This window comes from Passer montanus, unplaced genomic scaffold (genome assembly GCF_014805655.1).
Source record: "Passer montanus isolate IOZ18808 unplaced genomic scaffold, ASM1480565v1 scaffold16, whole genome shotgun sequence".
NCBI lineage: Eukaryota > Metazoa > Chordata > Aves > Passeriformes > Passeridae > Passer > Passer montanus.
Window position 1 is genome coordinate 10,476,321 of NW_024363160.1, and position 16,802 is coordinate 10,493,122.

The 16,802-nt window shown below is 40.7% G+C and overlaps 1 protein-coding gene and 1 non-coding gene across 2 annotated transcripts; both read left to right on the forward strand.

Moving 5' to 3' along the window:
* Window positions 1-12,411: 12,411 nt before the first annotated feature.
* Window positions 12,412-15,417, forward strand: RPS20 (ribosomal protein S20). Its single transcript, XM_039703001.1, has 4 exons — window positions 12,412-12,570; window positions 13,853-13,952; window positions 14,694-14,767; window positions 15,195-15,417. Exons 1-4 carry the CDS (start codon window positions 12,568-12,570, stop codon window positions 15,375-15,377), a joined length of 360 nt encoding a protein of 119 aa, XP_039558935.1. The 5' UTR covers window positions 12,412-12,567; the 3' UTR covers window positions 15,378-15,417.
* LOC120499378 lies at window positions 14,552-14,615 on the forward strand. The gene has a single exon (XR_005626868.1). It is a non-coding gene; the product is annotated as a small nucleolar RNA U54 (small nucleolar RNA).
* Window positions 15,418-16,802: the final 1,385 nt, after the last annotated feature.

The following is a 16,802-nucleotide window of genomic DNA, read 5'->3' on the forward strand; positions in this document are numbered from 1 at the left end:
TGAGCACTACAAAAATCCCTCTAGCTTGAGCCTATTTTGTATTTCCTTCAGGGACAACATACACGCAAGGGTCACTCTGCTTCTTTACAATGGCTTTGTTGTCTTGGGGGGGAAACAAGTTAAAATGTTTAGGTGAGGGTAGTCTTGATCTTGTTTTCAAGGGTTTTTTTATTTGTTTTGTTTTTCTTTAAAAACCTGACATCAGTAAATCTGCGATCTGCTAGAGTGTCTTGGCATATTTCTTGTTCTTGATATTCTGAAAATAAAAAATTATGGAGTTTATGTGAGTTCCTTGAAGGTTTCCCCTCCTCTGTTTTTATATGTAATCCACCAGACTTTTTTCCTTTTTGTTTTCTTCAGCTGGACCCAGCTTCAGGTTTTTAAAATATTCTTTCCTGCTCCTAAAGCTGGAATGATCTAATGAGTGTAGCTGCACTTTGCTCTTAACTTTGTCACACTTGCATACCAAGGCACATGATGCTAGCAGAGCAGTTGCAGACAACTGTGTCACAACTCTAAGGGGATTCTGTTCATCCAGGTTTTTCCTTTTCTATAAACTGGTTTTGTCCTTTCTCTCTCCTTGCCCATACATATGTAGGCAACACAGCTCCAGATGGTTAGCAAGACATGGTTATAAGTTACAAACCTTAAGGGCTACTTGTACAAAGTTTATTTATACTCTTTGTTTCTGGAACTGATTGCCGGTAGCTTGATCAGCCTAAAAAGAAGATTTATTGAAGTATTGCAGAGATTCAGATAATGCAACTGTAGGTCTGGGAATGGTGGTGTTGGAATGTCTTTGACAGCCAGGCATGCTCTATTCAAGGCATGGGGTATCTGATGCTAAGAACACCAAATAAAAGTGTACCTCCTCAAATAACAATCACCACTCGTCTTGACTGTGTTCTGGGGAAGGAACAAAGGCTCATTTCTTCCAACTGGTAAATGTAAAGGTCAGATCTTTCTATTAAGATCAGATCTTAAGATCAGGTCAGATCTGTCTTACTATTAACCAAGTTTCACAGCTTGATATAATTATTTTCCTTGGAAACTCAACTATTCTGGTGTTTAGTTTGTTTATTTGTTTGTTTTGGGTTTGTTTATCATGTGCTAAGTACTGTTTCTGGGGCCCTGGGATGCCATGTCACAGTAGCCAGCTTCTCAAGGTGAGCTGCTTTTTGTTTTATGTTCTCTGTCCCAAAGCAGGACAAGGTGCCTTTCAAACTTCCAGCTCTGCAGCACTGAGAGCTAACTATTCAGAAACTGGGTGGGTTAGCTCTTGCCTCATAGCAGTCTGGGGTAACCACAGCCTGCATGGAAACCTCAGCCCTTTCTCAATAATCTCCCAGTACCTAACTACCAAACCTGATTGCATTTCCTAATTTTGGAAAGTACATGTAAAGAAGATACTGTAAAGTGCTTCCATTCTCGTGGGTACTAACCCACAGCAGTAGCCCTGGACATGTTATCCATATTAGAGTGTAGTATTTTGTGCTTTCTTGGTTATACAGTGTTGTCCACTAAGGGAAAGCATGAGTCAAAAGTTCTGATTCTGGCCTTTTTTTCTTTTATTTTATAAAAAATGTCATTCACCATCCCAATCTCCCCTGACACATCTTCCTCAAATGGGCATAAAGCTTGAGAGGATGCACTTAATGAATAAATTATTTTATTTAATTTTACCTAATTCAAACTGAATCCCCAGATAAGAGCCAATACTAATTAGTGCTAGAATGGTTTTATGTCAAAATTATTTCCTAATTTTGGAAAGTACATGTAAAGAAGATACTGTAAAGTGCTTCCATTCTCGTGGGTACTAACCAACAGCAGTAGCCCTGGACATGTTATCCATATTAGAGTGTAGTATTTTGTGCTTTCTTGGTTATACAGACAGTGTTGTCCACTAAGGGAAAGCATGAGTCAAAAGTTCTGATTCTGGCCTTTTTTTCTTTTATTTTATAAAAAATGTCATTCACCATCCCAATCTCCCCTGACACATCTTCCTCAAATGGGCATATGTGTAAAGCTTTAGAGGATGCACTTAATGAATAAATTATTTTATTTAATTTTACCTAATTCAAACTGAATCCCCAGATAAGAGCCAATACTAATTAGTGCTAGAATGGTTTTATGTCAAAATTATTTTTTTTTCATGCCTTACAATGAAAAGCAACTTCTACATGCTATCCTGAGTTCTGCAAAGTGCAACAATTCTTTTAGCAGTCAAGTGATTACAAGAAAGACAAGAAAAGATGGCTAGAAGCATGGGAACAATGCAATTATAATAAACAGTTTCTAGGAAAAATGAGAAATAAGGAAAAGAAAAAGCATGGAAGCCTATAATTCCATATCAATCCTCAATTACTATAGCTATTATTGAAGGCTAAGTGTCTTTGGATCCCAAGTAGAAATATCAAGAGAAATTTCATGACAGGTTTTAAAAGAAGTTAGCATAAGACACAATGCCTGATGCTATGCTCTTTCTTCGGCTTGTTCTGTTTGCTCCTCCTTCTACTTCTTTTTTTTGGATTATGCTTTATCTCAATCCAGAAAGAAAGTGATAACATCACTATTTTCAAACAATAAAAATACTACATAATTTGGAAGAGACACATAGTCAATTCAGAATGTAGGATGGGAAGCATGAAAACATAAGTCTGAAGAAGGATGAGTTGCTTCTGTATTCTGTGGTAAGATATGCCACAGCAAAGAAAACAAACAAAAACTCTTTCACACAATATACCACAAACATCTGAAAATTCAATGGTACTTAAGTGGATGCTTACTATTTGACTTGTGTATAAATTTTTTGCAGTGTTAGTATCTGTGTACATAATTTCATCTGCTACAACTAAAATAGGGATAGGAAATTAATGGTTATTTTTAAAATTAACTGTATGTGGAATATTCTACTTTTACTTTGTTCTAGCTATTTATCTGGTGCAAATACCTTCATGCAGCACTCAAAGAAGCTCTTTCTATGCTTCAGTTAACCCAGCTGCCAAATATTTGTCTGCCTGTCAAAGAAAAGCCTTAAAACCAGTTAAAGAAGGCAAATGGAACAAAAAAGTTTACTGGCATCTATCCCAGTCTGCCAGTAGCTAAGGATGCCATGGGACAATTTGACAGTCGAGGCACCACCACCCACCCCTGGACTTCTGTGAGCACGAGGCTGAGTTCTGCTGTCGACCCAGCCTGAAGTTCAATAGCCCAAGTGTTCAGCAGAGCAGGGAGGTGACTGCATTTGCCTTTGCAGGGCACCTGGGATAATAGGGCAATTCATAACTTAATAAATATTCTACTGCACATGTGCCAGGCTACAAAGAGCAAAGTAGGCTGCAAATTGGAAATGTAAATGTCCAGTTCTTTTTAAGTCACTCCCTCCACAAGGGCAGGAGGAAAACCAGTTTTATTTTCAAGCCATGTATTTTTCTCCATCACTTACAAATGGTGAAAGGGTTTTGATTCAGACATGGCACAAATGAAGCTGGTCCCAGAGGCAAGTACAGCAAGTTGCACCTGAACAGAGATTGTAAAAAAGCTGAATGTAAATAAGGGAACTGATAGGCTGGGAGGCTGGATTTCTTTTAATAGTAGTAACTAGTATATATTACATAGTGCAGTAAATTTAGAGAGATACCATACACCTTTTCTACATCCTTGTTTTTCTCTTATCCAACAGTTCCAACAAAATGCTTTACAGGTAACACAAAAGCTACATGCAAAGCTTCTGAAGGAATGTATCACTGCTTTAACACACCAATAGATGAATGTCACCGATTTCTCTTTGTTAAGAAGGTAACAGAAGTCCAGATCTCCCATGAAGTTGTCAATTCTTGTACAGCTTTTGGGAGTGAAATTATTGCTATTAAATGTTTTCTGATTTAAAGGGGAAAATGAGATATTCCTAAAGTTAATAAATCATTCCTGCAAACAGCTGACTTTCAGAGGAAACAAATGTAGTTAGCATGTCACCTGTAGTTAGTAGTACATTTTTAACACATTTTCATGGTCGCACTGTTTATTTAGAAAGTTATATATTGAATTGCAAACAGCATTTGAAAAAGCGTCATGATCATAAAAAATCAGCACTACCTGACTAATCACAGCAAAAGAGCCATTTGGCCAGGGAAACAAGGGAGGGGGCTGGAGGAGGCAAGGAGATAAGCCAGAGACAGGGGGAGAGGAGACACCCCAAAATCCAAACCCATTTGCTACAACCCTTTCAATCAGTGAAGCTCTCACTGAAAAGTGAGTTTATACTGGTGTGTGGCTTTCTGTGTTGTATGCTGGAGATACCTGCCCACTGGACTGTCAGGGTCCTGCTTGACTTAAATTAAGGTCTTAAATTAGTGCTTAACATCAGACAAGGCCACTGATTCAGTTCAGAGTGGTCGCCTGTTTCCACCAGGTCAAAGTAGTCTCCTGGTTTGTTGAAAGAAGCATAGACTTCCTCTCGCTCCCAACCCCCAAAAACCCCAGCTGATCTTGAAAATTTCTCTAATTTTAATGGCTCTGCAAGCCATTACTAATCCCCAGACTGCCTCAGAGGGTTTTAAAATTTCCTTTTCTTTATGATTGCACTAATTATCATTAGTTAATGCTATATTTAAGTAGCACCAATGACTTAGAAATATATGCTAGTACAAAAGTAATGGTAGATTTTTCATTGTAAATTTCCTTTATATACGGAAGTTTTTTAAGAGTAAAAAACTCTATTTTCTGTATCAAAGGTGTGTTGCTGTTTTTGCCTATTCTTCCCCTAGGAAAAAAGATATCATTCCTAGGTATTAGCATAAGCATTCGTTCCTGCCAGAACAAAGGGATTGGCTCTACCTCACACCAAGAACATTTCACAAGAGTGTATGAAAATCAGTTATTTCTCTGAACAGGTAAGGGACTCTCAAAAAGGGAATACACCTGTGGCACTGTGGTAAGGGGCTATTGGTAGGATGAAATGACTGCTGGATGCTCTCAGAACAACTTCCAACAGTCATAATTATTGAAACAGTATTGTTAAACATATGTGTTTCATACATAAACTAAAAAACCTAAGGTCATAATGCTGATAAAATGACAAGTATTAATATTCTGAATATTTTTCAGAGGATAAAGGTACCATACTCAAACCCACCTTCTACATTTACCACAATACTTAATTTTATTTGCCTAAAAATTGAATGCTTGACTACAACCCTAATAAATGTTAATACTATCTTTTCCTCAGTTTTAAACCTGTAGGAAATACTGCTTCCCTTGATCTGGAAGACCTGATGCTGGGGATTTCACTGTGCACGGAGGCAGGAACGTTGGATGTGCAATCATTTACACATAAATGCACATTAATTTACATAGAGTTGATCTTATGTTATTTAAGTGATTGCTGCAGGGGAAAAATACTTTTCTGTTTTATATCATTTCCTAGGGGAAAAATAGAGCAAACGATATTCTACATTTACAACCACATTTTGTAGACTGGTGTGAAAGGCCATGCACAAGCCCTGTTTTCATGAAGTAGGAACTTGTGAAGTAGGAACTTCTGGCATGCATTTAGGTGAAAGATAAATCTAATAGACTTGCTGTAATCTCCTAGTAAGATGTTCTCTTAAACAAAACTTCTGGGCCCTCTATGACTGATATTTCAAACTCTATGGCTGTTGTTCCTGCCCTGCTACTGCAGCCGCATAACTTCCATGCAGTAAACTGCAGCTGCCACTTTGCCACATTAGCCTTGTGGAGAAGTTAGTAAATCCTTTGAAACCAGAACTTCTTCATATTTGATGCCTCTTGGATCACTTTCATGTTATGTTGTGGATCCGACCAGCTGTTCTGAGCAATCACAGCATGATGATTTCCTCAGCGGTTACTAACTCCTGTTTCTAAAGCACATCTTTAACACCACAGTATCTCCTTTAGTTCCAGGTCCTAAGTTCTACGTTACTATTCCTGTTTCTGTCAGGTTTTGAGTAATTTAGCTTGGCTAGTTCACAGAGGGTCAGGTCACAACAGGAGAAGCATTGCTGAATTGGCTTTAATCTTTCTTTCCAGATGCCAGGGTTGGGAAGGGCACCTCAAGTCCCAGAGAAGGCCGACACCTGGATGTAATCTAGATAAAATTGCAAGTTGCAACTAATATCCGGCTCTAACAGTCCTGCAACATCAAGGTGGAAATCACCCATTGCTTTTAGTCCCTTCATCATGTGGCAAGCATTTGCTAAATTTTGTGCTTGCAAATATTCACTATCTGAAAACTCATTGCATCAAGACTATCACAAAAGGACACCAGTCCTAACGAGATGAGGAAACACTTTTCACTAACAAAAACTCATAAATGTGAGGGAGTGATGCATTCCACATCAAGAGAAATTTTTCTTCTAGTCATAAGGCAGTGTGAGGCCAGAACCATTCCTTAAATTATCCCTGTTCCATTAAATTATCCTGTTATCCTGACAGAGAAGCAGCACAAGCCCCGTGAAACAATTCCCTCCTACTCTGTCTCGACAAAGAATTACATTAGATTAAACTGGTCTTTGGATGAAAAAATGATCAGCGACTTCATATCTGGGCTCTAAAACACATGGGCAAACGTGTATGGGCTACATATACTGGTAAACAGAATTGCTGTAAAATTAAACACCATTTTTCCCTCCCAGGACAGATATCCAACCATGCTAATACCCTGAGGCTGGCAGCTTCCCACAGTCTTTGCAGGGGGCAAACATGAAGGGGAAAGACAGCTCCAAAGTTTTTCATAGCACAGTCTTGTGAGAGTTTGTATGCACCAGTATGTGCCACTAGCTCCTAAATGCTCTCAGTACAAAGCATCCATGGTAAAGCATCCAAAGCAGCGAGGTAAGAGCAGCAAGACAACCCGTGTCCTGGAAGCCATTTCCAATTCCGGTGTTAAAACAGCTTATTCTGTTCAATGAGTCCCATAGATATTATTTGAGCAGGTACTAAGTTTTCAATGTGTTCTATGAACTACTGCAGTCTTGAACTATTTTCACAAAGTGAAACAGACCACAACAAACAGTGCCAAGTGGTGCTGCCTCAAGTGGCCCTATCCAGACTGGAGAGATTTGTGAAGTTTATTATTTTTTGTACCTGATTAACTTTTACCCACATGAAGTCATCTGAGGTGATTTCCAAAATGAAAACTGGATGCAAAAACCCCACAGTTCTGTTTGCATGCCCACTAGTTCTGCTTTCACTGAGCTGATGCTGGGGATATTTTGGTACAGGAATTGCATGCCTCCACGCTTGGTAACCTGGCCTGGATAACAACAGGTGATAGGATAGGAATGCAAGTATAAATAGTGTGTGTGAACAAAATACCCAAACTGGCGTGTTCTGAGAAGATGCTTGCCCAAAACCTGATAACACCAAGAGGAAATCAACAATAAAAAAGCTTGCTGAAGACAATGACCACCCAGATCAAATGGTAACCAGGGAATTAGATTAACAAGAGCTTTCTGAGGGAAAAAAAAAAAACAAACAAAACAAAGCTTGAAAAGCAGCATGAGAATTCGAGATTATTGAAGAAAACTTATGGTAGGTGCTAATATTTCTAAAACCCTGCTCATCAGACATAGTAAGTAGTTGCCACTGCACTCCAGGTACAGACTGGGTGGAGTGACAGGATGAGGGAATAGTAGGGACCCACACCCCTCCTGGTATATGGAATGGCTGCACAGGCTTCCAAAAGTGGGACTGTGTATTGTAATGCACATTTCTTGCAAGAGACTGGAAGTGCATGTAAATAATGTGTGACTATGTAAGTGGGATCAGTTGTAGAAGGGTATGAAACTTGCAGGTGCCTACCAGCAGTTTGTAAGACTCTAGTATTGTGATTTCTGCTATAGGGCTGATACTGATCCACAATATGTAGTTCATTGATTACCAGTAAATCATAGGCTGCTAATCAATAAACCACCTTGGTTGCTATCAAGGCTGTGTGAGTTACACAGTCATTTTCTGCCAAAGGTGTTTTTTTCTTTATTACGAATTTGACAGAAGCATCACATCTGCAGAGCAAGGAGTGGAGAGAAAACAAACATTCTTCCAAGAAAGCAGAGAACATATAATTCATCAATTTGGGGAAAAAAATGATTGAACTAGAGAAGGATGAATTCAAATATCCTCCTGAAAGCCTCCCAGATGGACAATGCTGTTTCAGCCCCAAGTGTTTGAAGACATATTGTAATGATGTATCACAGCTTTGATGTCACTAGAAATGCTGTAGCATATCAGTAGCTTTGTATTTTTTGTCACAGTGACCTGTGTCAGAAAAACAAGGCAAAACAGGCTGACAAGGGAGAAGTTTTGCTCTAACCACGTCAATGATACTAGAAGCCAAGTGTCTTATCTACCAGGCAAAAACACATAATTAGAAAGAAAGAGCTTGTGGTGATAATGATGTTCAAGTTGCCCACTTGAAAACATCTCCTAATAATCAGTATTTGTGGCAATGTTTGTCAACAGTAAAGGACTCCATCAAAGCACAGTTGCTCTTTTTTCTGAATCACAGACCTAGATCATGTTTTCCATGCTTATATGAAGGCTTTTTAAGGTAAAGACAGCCTAGTATTTTCAGGGGTGATTGCATTTTTATATGTTGAACTTTATGCTAGAATTGGCATGAAAATTTAGAAATGGTAAAATGGATAGGCTAGGTGCAATATGAGAACTGCAGCTGTGCATTCTGTCTGCCTGCTACCTGCAGAGAGCAATACCAGTTAGCACAAATCAGTCTTTTAAACGCGGGTATTTTTTAGTTTCAGGTTTTCTTCTGAAGTTTCAGTAGCTCAGGCACTTGTAGAGAAAGCTAACTGCTGAGCAAAGAACTTGGATGAAAGTTCTGCAACACTATAAAACTGGGAAACAACACAAGAGGATTAGCAGATACCTACAATTAAGACCAAGCAGATGCTGCAACCTTTCTTAAAAGGGTTGAAAATAGATTTCATTGGATTTTTCCTGAGAGGTTTAGAGACACAATTATCTATTGATGAACTTCATGGAAGCCTGCTTCCTATGATCCTGCTTCACAGGTATTTGAAGACAAGAATCTCAAACAAAACCCTTAAAAGTGTGTTCAGATCCCAATGACCTTGGAGAAGGAAGCAATTTACAAAGTAAATAGCAATATGTTCACCACCACTGAAAGCAAATACTAGAGGTGTTAGGCTGGCATAACCAAGACAGCTTCCAGGGAGCTGCCCACATGAAATTACCACTATGAAAAGTGACACAGCAGATTTAAGGAAGCTTCTTTGGTGAGCCCTGCCAAAACCATCCACGGGCCACCAGTGTGAAACAAGCAGAATAAATCTGCTAAAAAAAATGGATGGTGTTCACAACCCAAGCTGCAAAACCTGGGAAATATGTCTGTCCTTTGACCCAGCCCAAAGTTCATCAGAAAGGTTCAACATTCACCAGAAGACAACAAAAATCTGCATTTCACTAAGTTACTGCAAAAGACCTGACTGACTACAGCACATGCTCCTTCTGTCACATCGACAGACTCATCCCAGGATCTAATCTTTTGAAGGACAAACTAGTCAAAGGAAGAGAGAAAAAAAATCCCCAGTAATCTGTAAACCCCAAAACAAAAGTCAGAAAGTATCATGAATGCACATGGACTGATACTCTGCATGATAAGCGATTAAATTAGGTATCAAGTTATTTTTGCAACAGACTACTAAATCATGTCAAAAGCATGTCTTGCTTCTTAATCATTTATCTTCTTAATTACTTGACATGAGGGAAACATTCCTGGAAGCACTATCTAAAAAGCACAGGCTGTTTAGTATTAATTTAAGTCACAGATTCACAATCTCTTAACTAAAGTTACCATTGTCTGAGGAGAAAAACCTACATGAAAAGCAGTGTGTAATCAAAAGAAAACCAGGCAGAATTCAAAATACGAATTAGAAGCTAAGAATGACAAAATACAAGATAAACAAAAAGTTGTATTTTGAATGACTTTTTACTCACATGAATTGCAAGGAGCATTTTTTAATATTTCAGAGAAAACAAAGTTTAGATAAATTTCTGTTGCACATTTGTGAAGAAAAACAACACACATCAGAAAATTCCAACAATAGCCACGGCAAGCCTTAAACATAGGAACAGAAGTGAGGCGGTTTTTAAATCAGCAGCTCCAGATAGCCTGCATCCAAGAATTTTAAGAGCTGGCAAAGGAGACTTGTGTGCTGTTAATGTGGATTTTCCATAAACTCTGAGAAATCTGGGGAAGCTCAGAAAAAAAAAAGAAAAATCTCAAAGACAGCAGAGGTAATGCCAATAGTAGGAAAATAAGTAAGAACGGAACAAATTCAGGCACTTACGGTCAACCTCGCCTTAATCCCAGGGGAAAAAAAAAAAAAAACAACAAACCCAAACCAACTTCTTCATACAGGAATAAGAAATAAATGAGCAAATTGTACTTAAATTACACAGCTTAAATGTATGGAAAACGTATATTTTTGGAATTATTTTTTTCTCATGCAATTACAGCATTTGTGGACAATAGGAACAGTGTTGATATAACACATTTGCACATTGACTTTTTCAGTAGGACACAGAGAACCTGGCACACCTGTGCACCTACAGTTCACAGCAAGCAAATTAAAACTAAGGCTACAGGTCTGTCTCAGTCAGACATCCTTCTAATTGAATCCCACAGGAATTAGTTCTTGGCAGCAAGGTACTCGGTATTTTATCTGGAAATAAAGTTTACGAAGAACATTCATAAAAGCTCTAAGTAAATAGTGCAGCAAGGCTGATTGGGAACCATCTGGATTACTGGGAAACTAAGTGCTTCAGCATGATCAGTGTGAGGTCATGTATTTAAGAGTGATGAATTTAAAACACTTATAGATGGAAAACTTCCTCAGGAAGTAGCTGGAATAGCTGGTAACAGAATAAACATGGGTTCCTTGTGTATGAGTTAAAAAATAGTATATATGTAATGGTTAAATGGCTCCAAAACAAACCACCAGAACCAAATAATGTTTTCATTGCAGGGTGGAAGAGACCAGAGAAACGTGAGTATCATCAAAACAGATTTTTCACGTACTGATCTCCACTGGCAAAAGACATTGCTGCATTTCAGGAAAAAGCAACAGGATGACAGCTTTTTTATCCACATTTTTTGGAGCTGCTTTATCAGAATACAGCCTCTAGTACTTTCAAAGAAGATATTAGTAAATTAGAGATTTCAAAGAGCAAAGAGTAGAAATAATCCAAATGCAAACCAGCCTAAACAATGGAATAGTTGGCATATAAAAGTTAACTGCATCACATCAGGTTTAAGGACCAAATGAAGACATCTAAAGCAACCATTAGGGGAAAAAATACATTAAAGCAGAGTGTTACAGCTGAAAGTAAGCTCATGTTAAAACACCAAGCAAACTTTCTTGAATGACTGTAGTAATAACTAAGCTTCTGGAGATGCAGTAGTTATGCTAACATTATGCATGTCATGATTTCTGGACAGAACTCCAAATTAGAATTTAATTATTAATTTTAAAATATAGTCATAGTGACACTACTATAGGCCATCATTTCAATACAGGTTTCTCAGGTTCTCCAGCGATGTAACTTGAAACAGACATATTTTCAGCTTGCTTTGGGACTAACAACTACCACTGTCCAGGCCAAATCAAAGATAATGCTCAGTAAAAAATATCTCTTCAATGTCCAACCCGAACAGATAATGGAACGTCCATGAATAAAACTAATTTACATTCTTACATTTAAGCAGGAATAAAATAAGCACTTTTACTTAAAACTTCTGCTCTTGCACCTCCACTTTAGAGGTTCACAGAATCAGCTGGGCTGGAACAACCTCTGGGGCCATCGAGTCCAACCTGTGACCCAACACCACCAGCTAGGCCATGGCACAGCCAGTCGCTCCATAAACACTTCCAGTGCCCACCATCTCCCTGGGCAACCCATTCCAATGTGTAATCACCCTTTATGTGAATAAATAAATCCCTACTAAAGTCCAACATAAACCTCCCCTGGCACAGCTTGAGACCACGTCCTCTCGTCCTGTCGCTCTCAGTAATGAAAGAAGATAAAAAGACCCAAAGGCTCAGACGGGAACGGACTCGCTATCACTGGAAGCGATGAAGCCTCGACTGTACGCCAAATCCCGGCCCTCCCCCCAGCAGAACGCCGAAATCTCCCGGGAAAGGCAAGCAGGACCGAGATGCCCGCGGGAGCCGGGCGGGAAGGGCGCCGTGTCCCGCGGGACGGGCCAAGCCCGAGGAGGGGGCACAGCAGCTGCCGGCCCGGCTCCCGCTGCACTCGCCACGAAGGGGACAGCAGAGCCACCGTCCCGCAGGAAGCGGAGCTCCCGCGGCTTCCGCGCCCGGCGGGCGGGTGAAAGGTCCCGCGGCGCCCGGATGGAGGCGGCGCCGCTCCGCTATATAAGCGCCCGCCGCCGCCGCGCCCGCCTCTCCCGCGCCGCCGCTGCCGCCTCCTGGCTCACCGCTGTTCGCTGGGCCCCGCGCCGCCCGAGCCCGGGAATAAGTCGGTCAGGAAGGCTCCGCTGCCGCCATGGTGAGGCGGGGGAGCGCCGGGGACGGGGGGAAGGAGCGGGGCTGCCGGGCCGGCCCCGCCGCATGGGCGCCGTGCGGGCCCGGGCGGTGCAGGCCCTGGGCCCCGGGAAAGCGCTGCGCTTCCCGGCCGAGCGAGGCTCCTCGGCTGCTGGGGCGGCTCCCGGGGCTCACCCTGAGCCGGCGGGCAGGGAGGGCGGCCTGGGGCCCGGCGGTGCCGCTCCTTTCGGGAGCAGCACCACGGGGCAGCGCAGGGGAGGGCAGGCGGCCGCAGCCCGGCGTGAGCCGTGCTCGTCCGGCCTCGTGTCTCTGCCCTCAGCGGCGGCCCGTGTGAGGGAACGCGGTCACTTAATGCGGCAGGTGGCACCTCACGGTCAGTGTGACACCCCGTGTTTCACAGAGTCACACAATAGGTGGAATTGGAAGGGACCACAGTGGGTCGTTCTAGAGCACATGGCAGAGGATTGAGTCAGACGGCTCTTGAATATCTCCGGTGAGGGATACGCCACACACAGCCTCTCTGGGCAGTCTGTTCCCGTCACATGCACCGTCAAAAAGTTATTCGTGTTCAGATGGAACTTCTGTGCATCCGTTTCTGCCCGTTGTCTCCTGTGTTACTTGTTTGCACCACCGAGAAGAGCCTGGCTCCATCCTCTGAGCACCCCCCCGTTTACATTTTTATAGAGGCATATGTAAATATGCATTTAATTTCTCTTCTCTTAGGACCTTTCTTTGTGTTTTTATTCCTATTTTATCAGCTCACTTAACTCACATTAATGTCCCATTATTTGCGGTGTTTAGTTGCTTAAGCTCCTCAAATCAGTTTTCTGAGTGGCTAAATTAGTCTTTCTTGCCAGGTGCCCCTTTTTGTTCTCATGGAGTGAGTTATTGCAGGTTTGTTGATCAAGTCTTTGCTGCTTCATTTGTGGTGAGATTAAGTTGTATGATACATGAAGACTAAATTTTTTTCTTTTTTTTGAGGAAAAGGGATGTTGGTGCCAGCTGTATATAGGCAAACCAGGGAAGGATGTGCTTTGCTTGCAGCTTCCCACCCTGAGGTGTAGTTAGACACAAAAAAATTGCTTTTCCTTAGAGTTAGGACTTTGCCCTTTCATTATTTTCCCATTATTTCTACCATGCCACCATGCCGTTCATATAGCTCTTCTAGTCAATAGTCCCATAGCTAAGTTTGTCTTTACACTTTAGAGATCTGTTTCTAAGAGGCAGTGGATAGTGTTAGTTGGTGTTCACTGTAGTGTCTGATATTTGTAACTTCAACATTTTAGGCTTTTAAAGATACTGGCAAAGCACCTGTGGAACAAGAGGTGGCGATTCATCGCATTAGAATCACTTTGACAAGTCGCAATGTGAAATCACTGGAGAAGGGTGAGTAGTGCTTCTCTGCTTACTTGGGTAGCTTGTCAGGTAATGAATAATAGGTGCCATGAAAGGCATTGCAAAGCACAATGTACTGAAACCAGTTGTAATTAAAGATGTTGCCGTTTGCCTTTCTGTACATGCCTCGGCTCGCAAGGCCAGCCCAAAGTGCTTCATACACCAGAAAGCAAATTCTGATTTAATTTTTAATGAAAGTTAGTATTTTGGGGGTTTTAATTAGGTGGAAAACTTATATGATAATAACTAGTGTAAGAGAGTGCAGCTTCTTCCTTTTAGTTCTTAGGGAGAATTTTGAAATAGTTATCACACTTTGAATGTATAAGAGCTGAAAGGCACTGGTTTCTCCATATTTTGTCATTTGTGTTATGAAGAGTTTAGTGTAACGTTCTTTAAAAAAACTTAATCTTGTTAGGAGCTGAGTTTGCCAGTGTTTAATCATATAATAAAAATGTAAAAAAAGCTACTATTTGCAGGATCTTCAGGCTGGTAACAGCTTAGATATGGTTTAAACTTGTAGTAATGGCTGTTGCTTATTGTTGCACCATGACTTCGCTCATCGTGTCACAACACTTCCAGTTGTATGTGGTTGGCTATGAGGATAATGCTTTAAATGAATGGCAGTGATCACTCATACGCTATTCTGAGCCAACATCTTGTTTAAAATATTTGCTTAAAAAATGAAGCAAGTAAAATAGTTGCAAACCTGAGCTGTTGCCTGTCTTTTTTCAGTCTGTGCGGACTTGATCAGAGGTGCTAAGGAAAAAAACCTGAAGGTGAAGGGACCTGTTCGCATGCCCACCAAGGTACTTGACGCTGTTTTTCTGTCTTAAAAGTTGGTTTTCTTTCTGCAACTATGTGCTAGTTGGAGAAAGAACATATGTTTTTTTAAAGAGCAAAAGGTGAGGTGAAAAGCAGTGCTACTAAAATGAGGGTGACCCAGTGTAAAAAGATGATTTCAAAATTTGCTTGGACACCTAGGGTAACTGTTAAGTGCAAACCATGTTGAATGTGGAAGGAGCCTTTCTGTTCACTTTATTTTAGTAATAAACTATTTTTTAAAATTAAATTATATATGTAGGGAAGGAGTGTTAACATCAGCAGACCATATCTTAAAAGGTAATTTTTTAATGGCATAGGTCCCATACAGTATTTTAGGTGATCATCTTTTCACATGATTGTAGATTACTCCTCTCAGTGCATCAGCTAAATACCCCGTGTTTGACTTTCCAGACCCTGCGGATCACTACCAGGAAGACGCCTTGTGGTGAGGGTTCCAAGACCTGGGATCGCTTCCAAATGCGCATCCATAAGCGGCTCATTGACCTGCACAGCCCTTCGGAGATCGTGAAGCAGATCACTTCCATCAGCATCGAACCAGGCGTAGAAGTGGAAGTTACTATTGCCGATGCCTAAGCCATGGTCATCGTTGAATAAAGTTGATTTACAAATTTTCGTCACTTGTTTCTTTTCTTATGTGTGCCGAGAGATAGTTCTGTGATGGTTTTTGTGAGGAAGCACAACAGAAATCACAATCAGAATGCTCTGTGTATTTAAGGAAGAATATGCCAGCTGTAAATACCAGGAAAATTTCACTTGGGTGTCCTGGTTTCACTGGAGGCTAGCAGCTGTATGGTTGTGCTGCACTTTATGAAAAATATATTTTCAGTAATTTAGGGTTTGATTTTGGCTGAAATGCTAGTTTATACACAGACATTATACACAGTACCTGCATTAAAATTTATATTTAGCTAAAATTACCAAGTTTTCAGCTCTTGGTTCTTGTTGTGCAAGACTGAACTAATGCTTAGCTTATTTGGGTTTTCTTTTCTTCCCAACTGTCACAATCCTGGGTGGGGGTGGTAGTTACAAAACTTCATAATTTGTGTGAACACATTGATTTAACAAGTTTATTCTTTTGACGTGCATGCAGACTCACAAAACTGAGCTATGGAACTACCTAGTTGTCTTTACAGGTTTAGATTTCCATAGATATTAATGCTAAGAGTAAGCTTCATATGTAAAGCAACAAAACAGCCATTTTTATTGCTGTTTTTAAGTCTCAAAGGAACTTCGATTAATCCTTAAACCAACAAAACAAAGCCCAGAGTTATAGAAAACAGTTTTGTTTAATCCATTAAGGATCAGGTTGCTGCTTCTGCTTTGAGCATAGGAGAGGACTTGAATTCTAATTAAAACAAGCAGTGGTGGTTCTCTGCAAGCAGGTTCAGGTCCTCTTAATGTTTGCTAGGACCTAAAATTGACCAAAGCTTGAGCTTTCCTACTCCAGATACAAGAGGCCTGAAATTTAAGGCCTTATGAGGATTCTGACCCTCCATTTAGTAGGCTTGAGAGCTTTGGTAGAAGGGAGGCGAGTGAGTTAGTGGGAACTCAAGCCTACTTCAAGAACCAACTGTGTGAGCAGAGGGGAAAACACCCCCCAACACAAAACACCTGAGTCTTCCTTAAAGTCTGTTTCTGGTACTATGCCACAGATAAAAACTGCCTTGACAAATACTTCTAGCTGTAGTTTTAAAATTACTTATATTATATGGGTTGCTCTTTACAAGAATAAATGGGCAAACAAATAGCACATGGAGAGATACTTTGCACTCACTGACATTAGTTGCTTGTACTCAAGTAGTCCTCCTGATTACCAGAGTAGCGCTGTGACTGAAAGCACTTGGCGGGATCTAGGCTAGGTTTGACGCTATTTCTGTCTTCCAAAACTGGAATGGTTTGGATCTGCTTACATCTGGCTGTGCCTCTGACTTGCCGGGCGCCTCTTAAGCACACCTAAACAACCTAAGTCCCACCGATCTTTGATCTGCGGCATTTCAC

Excerpts from the sequence above, each read along its gene's own strand:
- RPS20 (XM_039703001.1), top strand. Across the intron at positions 13,953-14,693 it reads TGTGAAATCACTGGAGAAGG|TCTGTGCGGACTTGATCAGA; the intron begins GTGAGTAGTGCT and ends GTCTTTTTTCAG. Across the intron at positions 14,768-15,194 it reads CTGTTCGCATGCCCACCAAG|ACCCTGCGGATCACTACCAG; the intron begins GTACTTGACGCT and ends TTGACTTTCCAG.